This window comes from Monodelphis domestica, chromosome 8 (genome assembly GCF_027887165.1).
Source record: "Monodelphis domestica isolate mMonDom1 chromosome 8, mMonDom1.pri, whole genome shotgun sequence".
NCBI lineage: Eukaryota > Metazoa > Chordata > Mammalia > Didelphimorphia > Didelphidae > Monodelphis > Monodelphis domestica.
In genome coordinates this window covers 66132819-66150188 of record NC_077234.1, presented here as the reverse complement: position 1 = coordinate 66150188, position 17370 = coordinate 66132819, and the positions used below count along the sequence as shown (strand labels likewise).

Below are 17370 nucleotides of genomic sequence, written 5' to 3'. Positions count from 1 at the left end.
AAGGAAATGCCTTGCTCTTGATAAGCCAGGAATTTAGGAAGTTTTATACCATAGCTGTAAAAAGTAATGATTGAGGGGGCAGCTGGGTGGCTCAGTAGATTGAGGGAGGTCCTGGGTTCAAATATGATCTCAGCTACTACCTAGCTGTGTGACCCTGGGCAAGTCACTTAACCCCAATGCCTAGCCCTTGCAGCATTCCTGCCTTGGAATTAATACTTAGTATCAAGTTCAAGACAGAAGATAAAGAATTTTTTAAAAAGTAACAATTGACACTGGAAGAGAACTTTTTCATATTAATATGTCTTTAGATAAATTAAACTGAATGTTTCATAGAGGGAAAAAAATAGAACCAATTTCAAAAACCTGTGAAAGCTCTGTTTATGTTTCCAAAGAAACACTCATCAACAGAATAAGCATGTAATAATTAAAAAATAATTTTTGATCCAGAATTCAATTAATTAAGGAAACATGTTTTAAACCCCTACTATAGTCAAGGAATACACTGGAAGCTCTGTATAGTATAAAAGGGTCTGACTTAGAGTGAGGAAGAACTGGGTTCAATTTTGACCTCTGATACATCCTAGCAGGTTGACTTTGGGTAAGTCATTTAGCAGGTCAGGGCTCCAAAAAACCCTCTAAAATGAAAAACTATAGATAAACTTCTGATCTGCATCTCTTAGAAGGTGATTTCTACTATAGGAGTTAACTCCCCCCCCCACCCCCCCATGAAATCATAGGCCCAGACCTTTCCACCAAAAAAAAAAAGTAAAAGAAAAGAAAAAAGGATGCAAGTTTCAAATTATGCTGGGGAGTGGGGTTGGAGGGGGGAGAGTCACTGAGAACCTTTGTTCTCAACATCATAGGGATTTAATATTCATTTACTCATTCACCCAGTTGAATATTTTTAACTTCTTTATGCAGAAGAAAATTCCAAGCACTTGAAACAATAATAATATTGGGTGTTTGGGACAGCTAGGTAGCACAGTGGACAGAGAGCCAGGCCTGGAGTCTGAAGGACAGGGTTTAAATCTAGCTGTGCAACCTTGGATAAGTCACTTAACTCCAGTTACCTATGCTTTCTTCTTTTCTGCCTTAGAATAGATACTTAAGAAGGAAGCCTATAAGACTATATGGCTAAAACTAAAGGTATGTTGGAGCCACTTTCAACCAACTTTGAAGAGGGAATGTTAAAATTTCAGGGTGAAATCAGCAAACTACAAGTCAGGGCTTAGTTTATTGTTTTTTTGATTTGTCTAGATTTAAGAGAGTAAGAGAGAAAATGTTAATAATGCAAATAAAACTTAAAAGTTTGTCTTGAATTACCAGTTGTGGGACTTTAGACAAGTCATTCAGTCTTTCCTAGGCTTATTTACCTAATATAAAATTAAAATTGTGATAATAATAGTACCTATCTTTATCAAATGAGATAATACATGTAAAGTGCTTTCAAACATTAAAGAACTATAAATGCTATTTTCACTCATCAGAGACTTTTAGCCTTTTTTTTTGCAAGAAATGTGACTTGTCACAAAAAAATACCTTTGTGCTATGGAAAATTGGATTTTCTAGTATTAAGAATGTGTACATAAAGTAAATGGATAATATCATTTTCTATATGTATAATTAAAAAAGAATACCACCTTGGAACCCTTGGGCAGTTTTTTTCTTAATGTGTCCACAAAACCTGCCTTTGACCAGGAGCTATTGAAGATTTGGTTTGTATAAAGGGCATATACCTTATTGGAAAATAAACATCCCAGGGGAGCTAGATGATTCATTAGATTGAGAGCCAGGCCTAGAGACTGTGAGGACCTACATTCAAATCTGTATCATTTACTTCCTACCTGTGTGACCCTGGACAAGTCACTTAACCTTCATTGCCTGGCCATTCTAAAAGTAAGGGTTTAAAAAAAAGAAATCTCCAAACTCAAGGGGTGTTTATAGTGAAAAACTTATATGTACTATTAACCCATAAAGCAAAATGAAAAATCTGTCTGTATTTTCTAGTGACTAAGACATATCTTTTAAAATGAATATTAAAGCAAGATGAGCAAGCACTGGGGTATTTAAAGCATCACACAATGTAATCATTTATCCAAAATTATTCTAGAGAATAAGTGTAACATTGTTAAAATAAAGTACCATTCACCTAATTCACATACTTTCAGTACACAGGAAATTCACATATCACTTTAGTAAGAAAATGTTGAAGATTTTTTCATGATTTTTTATTATGGGAATGTAAGAAATCAATTTAGGTGAACATAGATCAGTCTTATTAGGTTGTATTCCTTTTAATGTTGGTAGGGTTCAATCTTAAGTTCTTTTCTTCTGTCATTTGAAAGTGGTTTCCTTAGTTTTGTAGGGGGGGAAAACTCCCAAACTATGCTTACTGCAAAAACAAAATGTTAAGTATTTTCAGATACGAAATTCTAGAACCTATCTTCAGGAAGTATCAAATGACAATATTTCAAAGGGTAGCAGAATTTCTATAGGATTCTAGTGGAAGAACAGGTTGCTCAGGTAAAGGATCCGTTCCTTCAGGTAGATAAATTGGCATCAGTCCCAAGTAGAGTAGGATGTCTTTTGTTCAGTACATCACTCCACCCTGTTCAGGCTGCTAGAGGTTCACTGGGGAAGTAAGCCCCTACTTTAGCTGGAGGCTAGCTAATGAAAATCACCTTTCACCTACTTAAAGAAGATTAGTAATCAGAGATGAGCTTAATGCTCTCTTAGTCGTCTTTACATTAAGAAGGTTCTAGCTTCTCCTCTGCATTAAAATAATTTGAAAAAAAGGTTCTCATTTTTTGAAATGGAATCTCTTTTACTTTTCTGTCTATGCACAGTCCAACTAACAATACTTATAGAAATTAAAATTGTTTTGTTGGCCACGGTAACCCAAGGAATTGACTATGGAAGATAGAGAGGCTGGAAACTAGATCTGTGATTTTTATTGGTACTTATAAAGAATTCCCCGGTGGACTCTCCCTCCCCAAGGAGGACTAATTGCTTCTCTGAAACTAGAGTCCTATAGAAAGTTGGATAACGTCTCTGAGGCAGGACTTGAGCTTAAATCTTCCACACTTTGGAGAGTGACTTCTATTCATTCGGCCAGCTTGTTTTTCATCTCGAGAACAGGACCCTAAATAAATTGGTTAGACAGTGAAGCCATCTGCCATAAGCTTGCACAGATGAGTGATGATTTCTGTGTGAATTCATTCATTTTGTCAGTCGCATTTTTCATCCATCATTTTGAGTAACTGACACAAATACACCTTTTTTTTTTAAGCTGATGAAAACCCTGGGCTTGTAAAGTTAAAAAGGTCAAAAATGCCCACCTTTTTTACATATGTGACTGGGGGGGATGAATTTTTTTTTTTCCTGCTGCCGGAAGTCGAGTCTTCCGTTCTAGGTACAAAGCCTTGTTATTTAGCATTGCTAAAACTCTTTGCTCCGAAAAGAACCTTTTAAACGAAAACGTGTTAATGTTATTAAAAATGAAGGAGCCAAAACATAGGTGACCTTTTCTAGGGATTCTATTTCGGGTAACAGAAATCATACACTTTGATTTTCTGAAGGCAATCTCGCCTCCCCGCCCTCCAGCAGGTAAGGACCCAGAGATAAGGTCTTACAGCACTGGGGACCTCCTCTTTCGTGCACGCCCGGGGTAGCCCGGGTAGCCCGGGTAGCCTACTCCTGGGCTACTCCAGTGCCGGGGCCCAAATGACCTGTAGTAACCTCGCTCCACCCCTTTTCCTTCGCTCACTTTACTCTTCCCGGCCGGAATTCGATAGGCTCATCCCCTCACGCGCCACCGTCGGCGGGCCAATGGGCGGCGGCTGCTCCTGAATATGCAAAAGAGCCGCTGGGAGGTGCGAGTCTCGGACGGTTCGGGACTTAACAGACATTGGCTTCCCAGTGCCCGAGAGTGGCGGTAGCGTTAGTCGCCACGGTCTGGGGGCGGTTGGGACGCTGGGTGGCCCGGGAGACTGGGAGGGAGGGAGGAGGAGGAGGGCCTCGCTCCGCCTCGGAAGTGCGGCCGCGGGTCCTGCGCCCGGAGCCAGCGGGCGAGGGAGGGGGTGGGGTTGGATGCTTCCAGGCCTCTGGCCAGCCCGGCGCGGAGGCAGACGAGGAGCCGAGGCAGAGCACAGCGAGTCGGAATTCGCTGGCTGTGGCGCCGGCACTAGGTGAGTGAGGGAAGCGCGCTCGGCCGCCTCATTGTTTTTTCTTATGATCTGGGGGGGAGCTGAGGCCGGGGAGCGTTGGCCGGCACGCGGGGCCCCGCCTCCAGCCTCCCCCGCCACCGAAGACCCTCGGGGGCGCGCGCGGGGCCGCGGGGTGTGTGTATGTGTGGAGTGAGGCATGCGCGCCCCCGGACCCGCGCGGCCCGGCCCGGCCCGGCCCAGCCCGACCGGACCAAAACCCCCGGGCGACCTCGAGCTCTGCTACTTCGGAGGCTTGGGCTGGGGACCCCGGGAGGGAGGCATGAGGCGGAGGCTGCGGTGATGCTGCACTCCGACTGTCTGGAGTGATGGGGGTGGAGAGCTGGACCTGACAGCATGGGCGAGATGGGGGAGAGCCTAGTGGTGGGGTTCTGAAAGCAATGCTGCTGTTGAACTTGACAGCATGGGTGAGGGGAGAGAGCCTGGTTGGGGCGGGGGGGGCGGTGTTCCTGATAGCATTGCTATTGTTGCTGGATCTGACATCGGGAGCGGCGGGGGAGCCTGGTCTGGGGGAGCGGTTCCTGAGATCGCTGCTTTGCTGGACCTGACAGCATGGGTGAGAGAGAGGAGAGTCGGTCTTGGCAGGGAGCGGGATGTGTGTGTGTGTGGGTATATGAGAGTATTGCTGCTGCTACACCTGACTTCGTTAGGGTGAGAGCCTGGTCGGAAGGATGGGGGCTTTAGGGCATTGCTGCTGCTGGATCTGACTTGACATTGGAGCGAGAAGGGGAAAACCTGATTGGGGGGGGGGGGGCGATTCTGAGAGCTTTCTGCTGCTGCTGGACCGATAGCGTGGGAGGGGGGGGGGGAGTTAGGAGCTTTGCTGCTGGATCTAGCTCAGCGGGGGTGGGAGAGGGAAAAACTGGTCTGGATGGGGGGGTGGGCTTTAAGAGCTTTGTTGCTTAATTAGCATGAGGATGGGAGGAGGAAAGGCCTGATTCGGAGTGGGGTGGCGAAGCTGGTAAGAACATTGCTTGTTGATGGATCTGGCTTAGTTTAAGGGTGGGAGAAGGAAAGCCAAATCCACTGCCTAATCTGGATTGGGAGAAAGGGGACCAGGTGGTCCCCAAGTCTCTGTATGGTAGAAATTGAGGAATACACTGCCAGAGATCAGCCTGTGTGTGTGTGTGTGGGGGGGCATTGAGGCTCAGTTCATACCTGAGCCAAGCCAGATACACCTGAAATTAGATCGTTTTGTTGCTGTGGGTTGACAACTTTTGTACTGGAGGGTCAGGAGGAACCTCAGTATATGCAAGGCTTGGGATCAAATTGGGTTATGGGGCCTACTCCACTACTCCAAAGTATCTTTTTTTTTTTTTTGTGACAGAATAAAAAGAATGTGTTAAAGTTTTTTTTTTTTTGGGGGGGTTCAAAGTGGTGGGCATCCTTTTGAGATCTTGCTATTCTGTTCTAAGCTTTCAGTTGAGAATTAATTACATTTATTTTTATCAAAATGCATTTAAGAGACTTAAAAACCAAAGGATTTAGAGTTAGAAGAGGACTTGACTTATCCCACGGCTTTGCTCCTTAGTACCTGTATTATCTTGGACAGTTCAGTTCCATTCAACAAAGCTTAATGTGTGCAAATCACTAAACCTAAGGTCATAAAGCTAATAACTGCAAAGCCTGATCTTCTCAGAAGCTGGATCTTTCTTCCCACTCTAATATAGATTTATAGCTGAAAGAGAATGTAGAAGCTATCAAGACCAATGCCCTCATTTTTTACAAATGTGAAAATTGAAGCAGAGAGGTTAGTGATTTGAACAGGTAAGGATCTGAGGCTGGATTGACCCTGGTCTTTTCTGAGTTCCAAGTCCACTGCTATATTCCCTCCCTGTGCCACACTGTCTTTCCCTGCCTCAAGCATAAAAACATATTCAGTATAATATAAACACTAGAGAAGAAACAGCTCCTAGTGAAAAATTGGTGGGAGCTGTAGATCTCCAAAGTAGTGTTTAGCCATTTTTACCATGGATTCTATGACCTATGACCTGTAGTTTGAAATAAGAACATTTCCTTCATGGTGACACGAAATTTAAAAGTTTTGTTTTGTGACTGTCTAATTAGATTTTGAGGATTAAAATGTGAGGATAAATTAAAGACAACTGTAGAATTTATTAAGGAAAAATACTGTGGCGTGGGAATATAGTTAGTGTATTATTATGTTTTCTTGTTTGTCATACAAGTATCAATATACTATTCTCTAGTCACTTCTGTGAATTTTCTTTTTAAATTTAGATCCTGTCAATTCCTCTCTTATTCAAGGAAAAAAAAATCTATAGGTCAGCAGTACAGTATGGGTTAAACTTGGAATTGGGAGAGCTGAATTCTTTAACAGGTTGCTTGGCTTTAGTCAAATCACTTACTCTCTTTAGGTCTAAATCTGCTGCGTTGGACTAGATGACCTAAGGTCCTTTCCAGTTCTAAACCTATGATTCCATTAATCCATTGAATGATAAGTTTGGATCAGGTAATTTGAAGGTCTTTTCCATCACTATAGTTCTGTGATGAGACTGGTCTGTTTCTCTTCAAAGGAATATCTTAATAGAAAAGGCAAATCAAATTGTGAAATATGTTTTTTGGACCTCAAAGTCCAAAACCCTGAACCCTCAGGCACATCACACCTATTTAGAGACTATATTTTTCCAGGTCTCAGGAGCTGATCGAGCTATGGGTTCTGACCAAATTCATCTGTAATAATGTGGATGCATAAGACAAGTACTATAAGTCAAGTACTATTTGCTCAGATACTAAGACTGGAGCCAGGGCTTCCCCTCTGTACAATTGGATCACTTTGGACTAGTCCCTGGTTTATAAAGTCAGATCTAGTCCCTGGTTTATAAAGCCAGATCTTCACATATTTAGGTAAACCTTGATCATGGGAGCCAAAAGTTTGGAAGCCAGCATTTAACCTTTTTTTTCCCCTCAAACTTCATCTAGCATTACTGCAGGCCATAGAGCATGGAATGAGTAAGGAATGACTTGGTTTTCAGAATAAATAGACACTCTTTGGGAATCTCAGATTAGCTGCATGAAGAAGGGGAAGAGGAGAGAATATGAACATATATAGTGCCTTCTCTGTGCCAGGCTTTTTACAGATATTATCCCGTTTGATCAGACATATCTTCCTCTTTGACTTTTAAGATAAGAATAATCATAGCTAACATTTGTATAGCCCTTACTCTGTGCCCTGCACTTTGCTGAATGAATGCTTTATAATTATTACCTCACTTGATCTTTCCAATAAACTAGGTGCTAATATGGATTAAGTGACTTGCCCAAGGTCACACAGGCAGTAATGTGTCAGAGACAGGGAAAAACTGAGAAGCTGGAATTAGTTATGTTTAAGCTGATCTTAGGACAGGTTAGTTTGATAAAGAGGAAGACTAGTCAATAAATAGGCATGAAGAAGTCTTTGTTCAGATTTATTTTCTTACTGTCCTACTAAAGATAAACTTCTTACTTTAGATAAACCTGTTTTTTCTTTATTGGACAATATTTGTATTTTCTTTGGTTTAGGGAAGTCCTCACTGAGGAAATGCTCCCTATCAATGTAGATCAGTACCTCCTCCATAATTTAAAGAGAATTACCTGAGATCCTAACAGATAAGGAACTTGCCCAGAGTTACACAGTAATTAGGCATTAGAAGAAAGACTTGACTTCATGACTCCAGAGCTAGGTCTCTTCAATATTCCAGACTATCATCAAAAATTTTAAGTGCTTAATTATTTATAAGACATAGGCTTTTTAGGCTCTTCCAGTGTAGGATAGGCCATCGTGAAAGTAGACAGCATTATTTCAGATCATCATATAAATAAGTATGTAGTTCATTTTAGCAAGTATTGAACATCTGCTAGATACCTGGTACTAACATTTTAACATAGAAATTCCTGGAATGTACTTCTGGAATTAGGACTGACTGATTGAAACCAATGATTCTATCACCTTCATCAAGGAGTCAGAAGCCCTGAGTCGAAATCATGTCTCTGACACCTTGGTTACCTTGGGCTAGTCACTTAATCTTCATGGTAATTATTTCTTACAAATTGTTCTTTTCAAAAGCAGAAATTGTCCTGGATTGTCTTTGAGGTTCCTTCTAAAGCTAGATCTTATGTTCCTAGATGTAGTAGTCATTAGAAATTAGTATAGTCTCTTGACCATTCTGCTACCTTTGATCTTGTTGCCCACTCCCTTATCCTGGATACTCTGAATTTTCATGACACTGCAGGCTTTTGAGGGTTTTCTAGATACTTCATTTTTATTTTTTATTTTACAAATCGAAGATTTTGGCAACCCTGTGTTGAGCAAGTCAATGGTTGCCATTCTTCCAACAGCATGTGCTTATTACATTGTGTCTCTGTCATATCCTGATAATTTTCATAATATTTTAAACTTTTTCATTATATGTTACAGTGATCTTTGATGCTACCATAGTGATTGTTATGGAGTGCCATGAATTATGCCCATATATGAAAACAAATTTAAATCAATAAATGATGTATTTTGTTCCAACTGCTCCATTGACTGGCTGTTCCCCCATCTCTCCCAATCCATGCAACTATATTGAAATTAGGCAAATTAATAATAACCTTGTAGTGACCTGTAAAAATTCAAGTGAAAGGAAGAATCAATCAATGTGGGGAACTCTGTGATGTTTTATTTTGAGAAATAGCCACAATTATCCTAATCATCATCAGCCACCACCCTGTTCAGGCAGCAGCCATCTATATTGAGGCAAGATCCTCTACCAGCAAAAGGATTAGGACTCACTGAAGGCTCAATTGATGGTTAGCATTTTTAGCAATGAAGTATATATTGGTTTATTTAGGTGCAATGCTATTGTATTCTTAATAGACTACAGTATAGTGTAAACGTAACTTTTATATATCTAGGAAGCAAACAAAAAATTCATATGACAGGCTTTATTTTGTTGCTTTCTTGTGGTGGCAAACCTTTTAGAGATGAAGTGCCAGGCTCTTCCTCCACCTCACCCTATCCCCCAGACAAATGGCATGCTGGCCCCCACCAGAGACAGTGCCATACTCTTCACCCCTAGCGACTGAGTGCTGTGCCCTTTACCACAGATAGGGGAGGGAGAAAGTGCTCCCATTGGGCTTCTGGGTGGAGGGGTAGGTGAAGTGAGGAATGTCTTTAGTGTTTATGGAGAAGGTGAGAGGAGTGACCCGAGCATTCTGCTCCCCTCCAACTCAGTGGTCTGTGAGCCACCCAACTTACCTCCTGTGTGCTCCCATTGGGCTGCTGGACAGAAGAGTGGGGGATGAGGGGAGGGGAGCAGCTCTACATGAGTCCCTTTGCCTTTCTAGTTATGAACTAGGCTGGGGGGTTTGGGGGTGGGGTGATGACCTGTATCCCCACAGAGCGTTCTGAGTACCATCTTTGGCATCTATGCCTGAACTATACTCTTCTGCCCCTCCTTCTTGTCAGTTTCCCCTTACTATCTTGTACTCTTTCTTCATCCAGGTCTGGCCACTTAACTGTGGGTGCTCCCTAAAACTCCGTCTTAGACCCCCTCCCTATTCCTACTACATTCTCTCTAGGTGACCTCACCAGCTTTCATGAATTTAGTTATTTCTATTACAGTGACTCTCAGATTTATATAATAATAATGCTGCTGATAATCATAATAATAACTCTTATAGCACTTTTTGATTTGTATAGCATTTTACATATGTTAACTTAGTTGATCATCCTAACAACTTTGTGAGATAGGTGCTGTTATTCCATTTTATAGGCAGGGAAACTGAGGCACTGAGATTTACTAGTTTACATAGCTAGTTAGCTCATCTGAGCCAGGATTTGAATTCATATTTTCCTGACTCCCAAGTCCTACTTCCTATTCACTGTGGCACCCAAATGCCTCTAGAATCTTCCCAGGGCTTCAGTCTCCCATTACTAGTTGCCTGTTGGACAAGAGATATACCAAACTAATCATGTTCAAAAATGAACTTCTCTTCCCCCCCTAGTACACCCATATATTTGATAAAAAACTCTATCATGTTTCTAGTCTCCCAGATTCATAATCTCAGTATTACCCTAAACTTTTCACTCACCCTTACCTCACATATCTGATCAGTTGTCAAATCTACTATTTGTGCTCTCATATCTGACCCCTTCTTTCCAGTTCTCACAGCTACTACCTTAGTTCAGGTCTTTGTCTTTTCTACTTCACTGCACCTCATTTCTTTACTTCTTCCACTTCATAGTCACCTTCTATTCCTTTTTGAGGTAGCTCAAGTGCTGTCTTGTGTATGAAATGTTTCTTGAAGTGTTAATGTCCTTTCTCCCAAACTAACTTGTATTAACTACTTTGTATACATTTGTATTTATCCATTTTATGTTTATGGTGTGTATTTTTATGAATTTCCTTCAGTAAGATATGAGGTCCTCGAGATTGAGAGTAAGGATTGTTTTCATTATTGTGTACTTGTTTGTATTAGGAGTACATTTCCTGACAACATAGTAGGAACTTAATAAATACTTGGTCATGGATTTGTAGGCTGCACTGGTAGTATTAGAGAGAAAATGTGCTTAAGATCACTTAGGACACATGTAAAACCCAGTGGAATTGCTCATCGGCTACAGGAAGGGGTGGGGGAGGGAGGGAAATAATATGATTCTTGTAACCAAGCAATAATGTTCTAAATTGACTAAGTAAAATTAAAAAAAAAGTTAATAAAAGATTACTTGGTTGCACTAGAAAATTCAAGTTTCACAAACTTTTAAAAAATGGTTTATTATTATAAATCAGCAATAATATAAACCTGAATGGGCAGTTTATATTGTTTTTAATTAACATTTTGCCTTGGGTTTCTTTTTTCTTTTAAAAACATTTTTTCCCAATTACATGTAAAAACAATTTTTAACAGTTTTTTAAATATTGAGTTTCAAATTCTCTCCCTCCCTCCCCTCTCCATCCTTGAGAAGGCAAGCAGTTTGATATTGGCTATATGTGTGTAGTCATATCATATATTTATTATAATTACTAATATTCACATATCAATGAAAATGGAAATTTTCATCTAATGGAGAAGCAAAGAATTTTGAGCTTATTTTCAGACCGCATGTTTAATTATGACCAAATCTTATAAGAGTATTAGGTATAGGGAAAATGATTGCATACAAAAACTATGGTAGTTTAGAAAGGTGACAAGTCAGAGATACAGTGGTAACACTTTTCTTCTCAGTTATCTTTTGGTTTACTCATTTGTCTATAGGGAAATTGAAGGTCAAACTAAATTTCTCTCCTGTCATCTGCCAGTCACCTGCGATACCTCTAAAGATAGTGGAAGCTTTATTAACATTCCCTATGCACCTGCAAAGCACTGTTATCTGATGTGAGTAAGTCTTGAAGTTCCTTAATGTCTCCTTTGGTGTGAGTCATTGGACACCCTCTCTCCACAATAAAGCAATAAAATCTGTTTTCAGAATATTTGGAAACCTTGAGTAGCAGCCTTGCCCATCTCTGAATCCCTGGTTTTACAGATAATTCTTTTATGAAATGAGTAGATGTTTGGTATAAGAATTGTATATGACTAAAGGTGAAATGAGTTCTAATTGATAAGACTTTTCTCAATGAGTGTGTAGTCAGAGGGGCATGGTGAATGCTTGGTTAGCCATACTCTTAGAGGAATAAATCAAGCTCTTCCCCAGTTGATAAATGGGCAAGGGATATGAATAGGCAGTTTTCAGATAATGAAATAAAAACTATCAATAAGCACACAAAAATGCTTTAAGTTTCTTATAATTAGAGAAATGCAAATCAAAACAATTCTGAGGTACCACCTCACACTTAGCATATTGGCCAATATGACAGTAAAGGAAAATAATAAATGTTGGAGGGGTTGTGGCAAAATTGGGACATTGCTGGTGGAGTTGTGAATTGATTCAACCATTCTGGAAGGCAATTTGGAACTATGTCCAAAGGGCTTTAAAAGGCCGCCTGCCCTTTTATGAACTTAAATCGTTAATAAACATGATTATTTTAGCAAAAATAAAAGAGAAAAACAGGATTGTATATTAACCTCTGAATGTTTTTTTGTTCTCTTTTGTGTCTTTTTGTTTCATTGATATTTTTTCTTTCTTTTAAAATATATTGCTATCACTACTACCCACCAACTTGCTCTACTCCACATAAAACCTACCCTCCCTTGACATAAATATTTACAGGTAAATAAAACAAATTAATTATTGGCTATGACTGAAGTTATGTTTCATCCTGCACTTTTAGCCCATCTCTGCTAAGAGGTGGGAAACATTTTTGATATCAGGCTTTTGGAGTTATGAGATTGATCATTGCATAAAAGAGTTTGTAACTTAAAAAAATTTTTTTTCCTTTACACTAGTGTAGTCATCAATAAACTTCAGTTTTGCCCATTTCATTCTATATTAAGTCATATGTCTTAGGTTTCTCAGAATGTTTTTTCATTTCTTATAGAGCAATAATATTCCATTACATTAATATATTATAGTTTGTTCAGCTATTCCCTAATTGATGGTTACTTACTTTTCCCCAGATGCAACAAAAATGGGGTTATAAATATTTTTGTACATGTGGGTCCATTTCTTCTCACTTTGACCTCACTGGGGATATAGACCCAGTAATAATATTTATTTAGAGGATCAAAAGGATATGTATATACAGTTTGGTGTCTTGCTGGGTCTATTTCCAAATTAATTAACAGAATGCTTGGACCAATTCACAACCCCACCAACACATTAGTATTCAGGTTCTCTCAGAGTTTTTTGCTAATCTAGAGAGTGTGAGTTAGAACCCATCATTTGTTTTAATTTGCATTTCTCTTGGTCATTAGAGCATTTTCACATATAGTTGTTGATTGCATGCAGATTTTAATTACCCTTTTATTTCTGTATAAAATATCCTTTTATTCCTTTATAAAAGTATGAGATGTTTCAATCTCTTATTTCAGCCTTCTGATCCTTTGCTAATCCTTTTATTCCTTGATGTTTTTCTGTGTATGCTTTTTTTTTTACTTGATTTAGGGTACTTATCAGACCATACCATTTTAGAGATGCTTCATTTAATTATTTTAAATGGCTTTGGACATGTCCTTACTATTCCTCCTTCTGTTTTTTTAATTGTATTTATATCACCTAAATTTCCCCTTATTCTCTTCTCCTTTCTTCTTCTCATAGAACCATCTGTTATAAAAAAGAATTTAAAAAAAAGTAAAAAGGGAAAGAAGAAAAGAAAAATTTAGCAAACCAATCAGTGTGTCAAAAAACTCTTAACATTCTACATGTTGTTGTATGCTTTCTTCTTTTTTCCTTTCTTTTCTTCTTTTGTTACTTTTTTCTGATGGCTTTTCAGTAGTACCTCATTTTAACTACCTTAATTTTATTTCTTGGATAGCTAATATACCTTTTTTAAAGGACATTAGACATTTGGCTTTGTTTTGTGCTGCTTCCTTTTTTGTATTCAGATTACTGTCTATTGATAGATTATTGTTAGGAGATCTCCACTTTCTTGACTTAGGAGTTATATGTATCACCATGCTTTCCTTACCTCAGTTTGTGAACTTCTTTGCTCATAATATTTATTTTTATTCCTTTGTAATTCTGCCTACCTGTTTTATCATTCTATTCCCTAACAGATTGCCTGGTTTAGTGAAATAGGCTTTTAAGACACATCTCTGAGTTGGTCATACTTGGAGTAAATCCTGTCTCTAACATCTGTTTGCTCTCTGACCATAGTAAAATAAAATCTTGCCCAGCTTCTCCAGGCAACTCATATTACAAGTGACTTACTATTCTGCATCTGTAGAAGGAATTTCCATATCAGGAGTTTTTTAATTGATGAAACCACAGGTCTGATACCTCTAGCCATGAAAAACAATCTGCTACTAAGACTCTGTCATTAAAAAGGTTTAAATAATGCTTTTTCTTATTTTTACATTTCTTATCACTGCCCACTAATTTTATGCTTCCCTTTCTTATAACAAATGGACATTGTTCTTCAAACTAATGAATAAATTGGGCAAAGTTAAAAATATATGTCTTCTTTTACACTTATGAGATATTTATAAAAACTGCTTAGCTATATAAATACTTATTCCTTTTCTTTCCCCACTTATGTCTTTGCCAATAATCTCTTAACTGCAAAATCTGATCATCTTTTCATTGTCCTTGTCCTTATGGTCCTCTATTGGATTTACCACTGATGACCACTCCTCCTGGATTCCTTCTCTTCTCTTGGTATTAATGACTACTCTCCTGATTCTTTTTCTTAATTATCAGATTATTCCTTTGCAGCCTACTTCTGCTCACTTCACTTTGTATCAGTTCTTATAAGTTCTTTTGACTGAGAATTTAATTTTTTGTTCTACTGGGAAAATTCAGGCCATTTACTGTGAGCTCTATCTTCTCATTTTCTCAGAATCCCTTGATGTTATTTCTTGTTCTGCTCTCTTTAGCCTAGTCCAGTGATGGTGAACCTTTTGTAGCTGGAGTGCCAGGCCCTGCCCTGACCCCACCCCCCAGAATGAGTGCTCTGCCCCTCCCCCACGTTGACTGCCAGGCATGCCCTGCCCCATCCCACTTCACCCTACACAGAGAGAAAGGGCTGCTGGGTGGAGGGCTGGGTGTAGCGAGTTCTTAGGGATATGGCCATTGATATTTGTTATATGAGCATAGGGTCACCAACTACAATTATTCCAGCAAGATGATAGATTGCTGGACTTTACCATTTATTTCCTAGGGCTCACCAGCTCCATTCTACTCTCTGGGCATTGCTTGACTTTCTGTTGCACTCTGACGATTGGTTGACATCTTGGTTATTATCCCACCCCCTATATCCTAAGGACTTCTGGGCCTTTTTCCCTGCCCTGCTGCTGAACCATTAATGTGTCTTAAATGAGACTGTAAGCTTCTTGAGAACAGGAATTGTCTTGCTTTTCCCTTGGTATTCCCTAGCACAGATGGTGCTTGGCACAAAGTAAACACTTGATCAGTATTTTTCTATGCCATTCCCTTTGATTCTTGACCCCTCTCACTCTCCTTCACTCTGCCTAACTAGTCAGTTGCCAAGTGTTGTCTATTCTTCTTCTACAATTTTCCATCTGTCCCTTTTTCTCCACTCACATTACCACTGCCCTAATTCAGGTCCTGATTTCTTCTCGTCTGGGCTATTGCAATTACTGAGCAGATTGTAATAATATTATTTTTAAAGAAGAGAAAGGAAAATAAGGAAAATGAACTATTATTTTGAAAAAAAAAATCTTGACAGTATATGGAATGTTTACATACCTGTAGTTCTTGAAAGGAATAGGATAAAATGTCTTCATGTCCCTTCTTTGAGGCCAAATTTGATTTTTATAACTTTACAACATAAAGTTTAGACTCTTTCACGGTGGTTCTTTTCATTTCCAGTGTTGTAATCATCCTGTATCTTCTCTGCTAACTTCATTTTGCATCAGTTCTTCTTAATCTTTCCATGCCTGTCTGTATTTATCTTTTGTCATTTCTTATAGAACAATCATTTTCCATTCAGGTCCTATAGTTTGTTTAGCTTTTCTCCATTCAATGGTTATCTACTTTGTTTCTAGTTCTTTGGTTTCACAAAAAGTGCCAACTAATAACTTCCTTAATTCCCCCTGGTGATAATTTTATCTTTTTAAGAGATGATGGAATCAAGCAGAGGGTTTACTTTTCTGATTATTATTAAGGAAGAAACTGACTAGTAGGGTGGAAATGCCAGGAACCTTGAGAGGAAGTGACCCTTTCATCCTAGAGATTGTGATAGAGGAGAAAAAATCCAGATGTGTTCTGACATGCACCTCAGGTTTTGGGAAAGTATATTTCAAAGGGTTCTGAGGAAATATAGTTTGGGTACCATAGCCCAAAGTATTCTAGGAAAAGTTACCTCAGCAGATGCTTAAGGATACATTTCTGAAAGTCATAAAGAGACACAATTCTTTTTTTTAAAAATAAAAACCCTTACCTTCCATCAATACTGTGTATTGGTTCCAAGGCAGAAAAGTGGTAAGGGCTAGGCAATGGGGGTTAAGTGACTTGCCCAGGGCCACACAGTTGGGAAGTGTCTGAGGCCAAATTTGAACCTAGGACCTTCCATCTCTAGGCCTGGCTCTTAATCAACTGAGGTACCCAGCTACCCCCAAAGAGACACAATTCTAATGAGAAAGGAAAATGGGATTTATACAAAGATATGGATGTACAGATAATTCATCAACCAACTTAGATTTTTAAAGGAAATGTACAGAAGATAGATAAAAGGTTAATAACAGAATATGAATAATAGCATGTCATGGTCTTGTAAAAAATTGTCAGGAATGCTCAGAATGAGTTGAGACTGGTGAGAGAAGCAAAGGAGACCAAAATGACAGAGCAAAAATGACTATTAAGGTTGAAATCCAAAAAACGAAGTCACTTGGCTCAGATGAACTCCATCCTGGGTCTTGAAAAAACTTTAGATATAGTTGCTGAGCCTCTGTCAGTTATATTAGAGAGATGTCACAAGATTTGAAGACAAATATTGTTTTTATTTTTTTTAAAATGGAAGAGAATAGAGCCACAGAGTATAGGCCACAGAACTTGATTTAGATTCATGGGAAGATTTTAGGATAAGTTATTAAAGAGAACATGTAGGTAGGGAAATAGTTATTATAGAGAGCTAGCCTGGCTTCATCCAGAATATGTTATGCTATATTGACTTAATTTCCTTTTTTTTGACAGTATTATTAAACTAGTAGATGAGAAGAGGATCCTGGGACTCTGGTTTATGTAGATTTTAGCAAAAGTTTTGTAAAAGTGTCTCGTATTCTTCTGGAAAGATGGAGAGAGAGATTTAGATTATAATAGTCTGATGGATATAGGAGTAGTTGCATGGTTGTATGCAAGAGTTATCTTGTTCACAGTCAACATCAGTAAATTTTTTTAGTTACTAGGACTTCTTGCTTGGTCTTTGGGTATAGAGGGCACATTCATTAGATTTGCAGGTGACCCCTGAGAGGTGTAATTAGCATACTGATAACACAGGATCTAAAAGCAACTTGAGAAGCTCTATGAATATTGGGCTGAATCTAATAAGGTAAAGTTTAAAAAGGATAACTTTTTGTCTTGCATGGGGTACATATGTTTGAGATAGTGGAA

At 39.0% G+C, this 17370-nt stretch overlaps 2 protein-coding genes across 3 annotated transcripts in view; one reads left to right on the top strand and one right to left on the bottom strand.

Annotated features, from left to right (window-relative positions):
- Positions 1–2206: 2206 nt before the first annotated feature.
- On the bottom strand, positions 2207–4364 carry LOC130455954 (uncharacterized). Its single transcript, XM_056808489.1, has 2 exons — positions 3767–4364; positions 2207–3142 (listed from the first exon to the last, which is right to left on the bottom strand). Exon 1 carries the CDS (start codon positions 4362–4364, stop codon positions 3768–3770), a length of 597 nt encoding a protein of 198 aa, XP_056664467.1. The 3' UTR covers positions 2207–3142; position 3767.
- ACSL3 (acyl-CoA synthetase long chain family member 3) overlaps positions 3848–17370 on the top strand; it is a 128168-nt gene continuing 114645 nt past the window's right edge. Inside the window, exon 1 of one of the 2 annotated variants that reach the window (XM_007502204.3) lies at positions 3848–4187. The gene's annotated coding sequence lies outside the window, so the exon portion shown is untranslated. The remainder of the gene's footprint in view (positions 4188–17370) is intronic. The other variant, XM_007502201.3, reaches the window with a different exon arrangement.

Excerpts from the sequence above, each read along its gene's own strand:
- LOC130455954 (XM_056808489.1), bottom strand. The coding sequence starts at position 4,364 with ATGCCTCACTCCACACATACACACACCCCGCGGCCCCGCGCGCGCCCC.